The 6,858-nt window shown below is 34.0% G+C and overlaps 1 protein-coding gene across 1 annotated transcript; it reads right to left on the reverse strand.

The window, feature by feature from the left end:
- Positions 1-4,700: 4,700 nt before the first annotated feature.
- Positions 4,701-5,747, reverse strand: LOC135629070 (probable calcium-binding protein CML31). Its single transcript, XM_065136220.1, has one exon. The coding sequence runs from the start codon at positions 5,490-5,492 to the stop codon at positions 4,845-4,847; it is 648 nt and encodes a 215-aa protein (XP_064992292.1). The 5' UTR covers positions 5,493-5,747; the 3' UTR covers positions 4,701-4,844.
- Positions 5,748-6,858: the final 1,111 nt, after the last annotated feature.

Genomic DNA, 6,858 nt, shown 5'->3' on the forward strand with positions numbered 1-6,858 from the left:
AACTGAAGTATGATTCCACGTTCCAATTCTTTTACTACTATTAATAGGAGTATAAGTAATCTTAAAATTAAAACATATTAATTTACTAAACAAAATGATAAGATTCCCTCTATACATATTGATTTTGACACCTATATATAATTATAATCCTTAACCGAAAGAAAAACACAAATACACAACATGTCTAAAAGTTATATATATAAATGCCCATAGGTCATCGCTCATATCTGCACTAGCATGGGCTCGCACGTGCTCACTTTCTAGCCTAATCACTTGATTGGGTGCTAGTATCTTTACTTGTAAAATAAGAGCTATAACGAGTAATCACTTAGTAAGTATAAGTCTTTATAGTTTTATTTATGTAAGCATATATTATGTCATGTATATAATATTTTAAAATCATCAGTAAAAAATATTTAACGGTAAACCCCTTATCCTATGACTTCCTTAGTAAGCATAACCCTATAACATAACATATACAAATTAAATAGGTAAAACATATGTATTCCCACACTACACATCATTGTACTATACATTTGTACTCCCATACCATACATAATAATATATACATGCACTCTCACATCATATGTCATAAAACATACATGCACTCCTACACCACATGTCATAATACTTACGATGTGCACTCCCACACTGCACATCATAGAAAACACATGTACTCCCACATAATACTTTATTATATATGCATATATATAATATATTTTTATCATAATTTATATATTTGTATATATACAAAATATATAGATTCATATATCTCTTATGCCCAGCTCATGATAATTATATCATTCGAAACATACTTTTCAAAATATCTTATGAATACAATAATTTATATGATCATCATTTTATAGTGAATTAAACTTATATATATATATATATATGATTTAACTTAAAAATAAAGATACTAGTGATAGATCATGTTTCTTAATGATCGAGTATATTAGAGAGTGGTACACCTATCAAATTGAGAGCATAGAGTCATGAGATGCTCTAATTAAGAACTCTACCTCTTAAATTATTGATTTATAATAATTTATAAAATTTTTTTAATAAAATCCCTAATAAAATAGACTAGACTCAACCTAAAAATTTATCTAAATTCTACCATAATTTTTTATACTCTATAATCAAATGAACTAGTTAATATCACTTAAACAATTGTGCAATGCTATGAAAAAAATTCATGTCACTATTTTAGCTAACTAAACAATATTGAATTATTATGAAATTTTGTAGAAAACTAGGAGATATATAGAAATAAATACACACTAATTTTTATCTTAGAATAAAATCATTAGAGGCTAAACTAGCCTTTTAATTTAACTACCAACACCTTTTTTGTTCTATTAAAACTATGTTGGGAATTTTAAAACTTTATATCAGACTGCATAGAGGTGGTATTCACTCAATTTTAAATCTTATAGAATTTTAAGGGAATCATTTAAAATATATCAAAAGGTTAGAGCCTAATCATATCTCTAAGAGAGTTTAATTCAGCTCTAATAGAACTCCTTCTCAGAAATAAGAGATTTTGCATACCTAAGATTATGGCACTCATAACTCTATACACTGATCTCATATTAAACTCATACTAGAGGTCTTGGATACATAAGAGATTTATAGAAAACATATCCAAAAATTAAATATAAATTTAAAGTTGAGGTTACTGAAAAGCAATTGAAAAATTCAGTTTATATTTTATAAAACCAAAATCTTAGATATAGCAAGCGAATAATTAAGTTTTTATTATCTCTACCTTCCTTAGACCTAGGGTTTCCTAGCCTTCATGAGAAAAGCTAAGAGAATAACTGAAGTAGAAGAGAAAGCATCATGGGTTATTAAGTTGGTTAAGAGAATGAGACTAAAATAAGATAAAAGTACTTAAGAGATTACAGGTCTAGGTTTCAATCTCATTGGATCTTATTTTAAGTTTTTTTTTAAATATAATTATAAAGTTGTAACAACTTCAATTAAGTTTAATTTGGTTTAACAAAGATTTTTTGGTCTAAACTCATCCTTCTATTTTACTTATGTATCTCAACATTTTTATATAACACTCTTCTTTGATTTATATTTATATTTATATTTTATTATTCTATCCATGCCTAGGTAACTTATTATCCTCTAATGTTTAAAACTCAAACTTCTCTACTCTAATCATAGTCGATTAAAATTCAATCGTCATTTCTAGTAAATATATAATACTTATTAGTATAACTTAACATCATATTTAAGCCTACTAACACACTTTATCCTATTATGCCGAAGTACCATGTCTTCTTGCTACAAAAACATGATGCTTTTGTATGCTCAATGAAAAATATGAAAATTATGAATAATATATTTTGGGAAGCATGCACTTCAACTTTAAAAGCAAAAAATAGAAGTATGTCATTTATCATATCTATGAAGCATAGACATCACAAATCATATCACTAAATGAAAGTAATATATACATATTATTTTTATTTCTATTGACAAGCTAGTTGTAATTCAATGTGCATGAGAGTCAAGCACTATACCGAGAATGAATGTTGTCAAGGGCTATATGTAGTGCTCGAGTAGCCTTTTCTCTAATTGCCTCATCGCCCATCGCTTTAGTTGATAAGCTATGTCATGGCATGCCATTAGGTGAGGCTGAGTATTATAATCATTGTGATCTTCTAAATCTTCGATCGCATATACAACTTACACATGGACGCCTCGATGAGCACCACATCACCTTCATGTCAAACAAATCAATAGAGATTAGATTTGGCTATATTTGATGTGTGGTTGAATCAACATGCTCACTAAGGATCGAGGCAAATGTGATGCACGTAGGTACACACGATCAATCACCACTAGACATTACATATACTCATAAGTCAAATGGTTGATCGCATATCTAAACAATCGAATGGATAATCTACGGGGCTGAATATGTATTTCAATGATGCACAATCAATTGGTTGATTGTGTATTATGATGACGCACAAACTATATGTCGAATGTGCATTTTAACAACACAACTTACGGACCAAAATTGCATTTCAATGACATAATCTATAGGCTAAACATACATTTTGATAATACATGGTCCAAATGTTAATGAATAGACTTATTATCAAAGTCAGTAATGCAAACCAAAATGCTTCTTGGCTCAATAAGTCGAGGAGCTAATGATAGATGAAGAGTGACATGTTAGACATGACGTCATCACATAGTGACACGGTGTCGACAAGCTAACTACCGAAGGCCATGGGAATCACACATAACATATGGTGATCAAATTGTGAAACACCTGCTCACAACAGGATGATATGTGGCTAAATGGTCAATTGTCTGAACCCATTGACTAGCACATCCAGTTTTTGCAAGCGTTAGGTTCGATGAACATAGTGCCATGTCTTTGCTCGAAATGCTGCACATCCCCTTCCTATTGTCGGTGATCCTAGGCATAACTAGGAGTGTTTAAATCGAACCGAAAAATCGAACCAAACCAATTTCAAACTGGTTCGTCAATAATTCGATTTTAGAGTCTTGAAATAGTTTTGGTTTTAGAGGGTACACTTCTTTGGTTCAATTAACTGGTTTGGATCAAATCAATTTGATTTTAATTTTAAAAATATCAAGTAAGCCCAAAGGTCTCAAAAATTGAACTAATATACTCTCAATATTCTATTCTTGAAGGTTATTGCTTGAAGTTGTCTTTATGATGTCTTATTGTTGATTTTTTTTTCCTTTTCATATCTAATATTTTTTTAGAATGTTTGGAATGATACAATTTTTTTAGAATATCAGTCTAATTAGATCAAGATCCTAGTTTAGTTCAATTAAATTGAACTAGTTCATCAAACCAAACCTATTCATTTGAATTTTATAAATTACTTAAAATTAAAAATTGATTATCTAAATTGGATTAACCTATTTTGAAACAAGTTTGATTAGGTGTGTTCGAAATGGTTTCGGTTCCATTCACCCCTTAACAATTCTGTTCAAACTAGTTTGAACACCCCTGACATATATGTCTCTAGAGTCACTTATAAAACAAATCTCAAGTATTCTCTTAAACACAACTTTACTTCAGTATTGATCGACTCGTCCGATCATATCGAACCCAAAAATTAATCATTGAAGAGGTATTTGTTGAAAATGTTTCGACTTAGTTTTGCAGATTTGATGTTTTATAAATAGTGACTTAGACTAAGACTTGATAGGATAAAAAGAGAACTTTGTATACAAACAAATATAAGTAGGCAGTAACATGTAGTAGAATTAAATAAAAATTATAATAAAATAAAACATCAAGATTTACATGATAAACCTCTTCAACATGAAGGATAAAAATCATGGGACAAAAAAAAAATCTACTATAAAAATAATAAATGTATAAATCTCAGAATAACTTGTCCAAAACTCAAGCAACAATCATAAAAAAATAACTAGAATACAAGGATTACATAACTGTGTATAATATTTAAAATCTTCTTAAATGAATACTATAAATATGATCTAATCTTATTAGCGGTTTCAATTACACTCAACGTTATAAACTAAACTTTGATAGCCACAGGGCTACGCAAATGAGGGAAAAAAAACGTTTTGTACAAATAAGATCTTTAACATTGATGTCTCCACAGGAAAACATCATGTAACGTAATCGACTGCTGATGGAATATTTACATATCAATGGCTACATAACATAGCAATCAAATAATTCGATTGTTGATCATCTACAACATTAACGTAAAGAATGACTACACAATATATATATATATATATACAGAAGAATGAGTGCGATGCACGCGTAGGAGAGCAGTTGTTAGTATTTAAGGTCGGGTCAAGAATCAAAGCATCATGATCTTGAATTCGTCGAAGCTGAGCACGCCATCGCCATTGAGGTCAAAGGTTTGAATCATCCTGGCGCACTCCTCGACGGACATCGACTCGCCGAGGCGTTTGAGCATTCGACGGAGGCTCGAAGGGGTGATGCACCCCTGCCCTTCCGTTGCATACATCCCGAAGGCATCCCTCAGGTTCCTCCCCTTCTCCTCCTTCCCCTCCGCCTCCACCAACTTCACAAAATCCTCCATTCCCAGCAACCCATCGCCGTCGGAGTCGCTAGACTCCACCGCGGACCGGGCGTCCTCAGGTGATATCTCCTCCCCTGCGGCCCTCATGCATTTGTGCAGCTCGGCGGGGGAGATCTTTCCGTCGCCGTTCTCGTCCAAGTAGTTGAAGACTCGTTCCAGCTCGGTAGGCGGTCTGGCTCCTTCCGACAACGTCAGGGTGTGACGAGGTGGCTCATAGATTTCCGCTTCTGCTGCTGCGCCTTTGTCGTGCTGCTTATTGGGTGACAGCATGCACCAAAGTCTACAAAGGATTGGGCGATTCTTACTGCTGCTTTTGTTTGGATGTGCGGAGGTGGAAGAGATGGTCGAAGTAGCTGCTGCAGCGGCCTCCTCCGTTGGATTGACGTGAATCAACTGTGACATCACTTGATAGGATTGCTTTACAAGTGGGAAGGTGAACTTATCTTTGATGATCTATCACTGTGGATGGTAGAGATGGGATAAGAAAGCTGTATCAACACTAGTAGCTGTTGGTTTTCGATCTCGTGGGATTGGCTGACATGCATCTCTACTTGGGATATCAGTGACTATAAATAGAGGGAGGGGGACAAGTATTTTATTGTTGGTGTCGGCGGGTTGGGAAAGAGCGAGAGGCAGTAGATCATTCACGGTGGGGGAAGCTTCTCGGAGAGGAGCAGTGGAGGAAGATGAAGACGATGACGGCAGACGGAGGTAGAGATATCATCCCAAGTACCTCATCGACTATTTCTAGAGAGATAAGACAAAACAACGCGTTGACTAACTGACACGGGAGGGACGTCGGGCGGCGGTGCGTCGCGTGAGAAGCGCGGCATAATATCTACACAAAATACACACAAAAAGGTCAGTCAAACCCACGCAACCGTCGAAACGGCCGTGGGAAGGAAAAAGTGAAGTAACGGCCGCCCACAGAGGGGAAGCGAGGAGGGCCCCACCTTCTTGCCCACAGAGGTAAGCATGTGCGTCAATTTTGGTGGGAAAGACGCGTCCCCAATGAATATTATCCCATCACGTGGCCCCACCTTCTTGCCCACAGAGGTAAGCATGTGGATCTGCTGGGCCTTCTCTCACCAGACACCGCTGTCGACGTTCCTATCTGTTAACTGAAATAAAAAGGAAATATGTCTTTAATACTCATAAATGTATACGAGAGAAAAAAATTATACAATACAACTACAACAAATAGTCCCATGAACGTGTGAAGTGACTTATTATAAGTTTGATCCATAATTTTGTAGCTTAGACTTCTGAGTTGCATTGGTGTATAATCTTATACATATTTGTATTCATTAATTATATTAGGACTTGAATTTCATCAGATATAGCAAATAAAATTTAATCTAAATGAATAAAAATTAATTAAAAATATTGAAGCAAATAAACTTGATAACCAAGGTCAAGCTTCATTTTGAATGAAATGAATCATAATATACATAAGTGAATCATCTCATAGTATCAGAAAGATATGAATGAAGAATAACGACGAGACAATCAATTTGATACCTAAACGGGAAATATAGACAAAAGAGAGATGTACAAAAAGAATTCAACGACATATAATGGTTTTGACTCATAACTTTTTCATTTAAAATTTTAAGTTGTTTTATGATGCCTCTAACCATGCAAAAATCCAAAGTGGTACAATGCCACAATCCTCATCTTATGTACCACTAATAAATTTCCTGTGGAGAAAGACAGCGTTGGACCACTTTAACTTTGCTATAGGTTGGGGGTTACAATTTATGATATC

The sequence above is a fragment of the Musa acuminata genome, chromosome BXJ3-1 (assembly GCF_036884655.1).
Source record: "Musa acuminata AAA Group cultivar baxijiao chromosome BXJ3-1, Cavendish_Baxijiao_AAA, whole genome shotgun sequence".
Classification (NCBI taxonomy): Eukaryota; Viridiplantae; Streptophyta; class Magnoliopsida; order Zingiberales; family Musaceae; genus Musa; species Musa acuminata.

Bases quoted from the DNA above. Each gene is read 5' to 3' on its own strand.
- LOC135629070 (XM_065136220.1), bottom strand. From the start codon at position 5,492: ATGTCACAGTTGATTCACGTCAATCCAACGGAGGAGGCCGCTGCAGCA.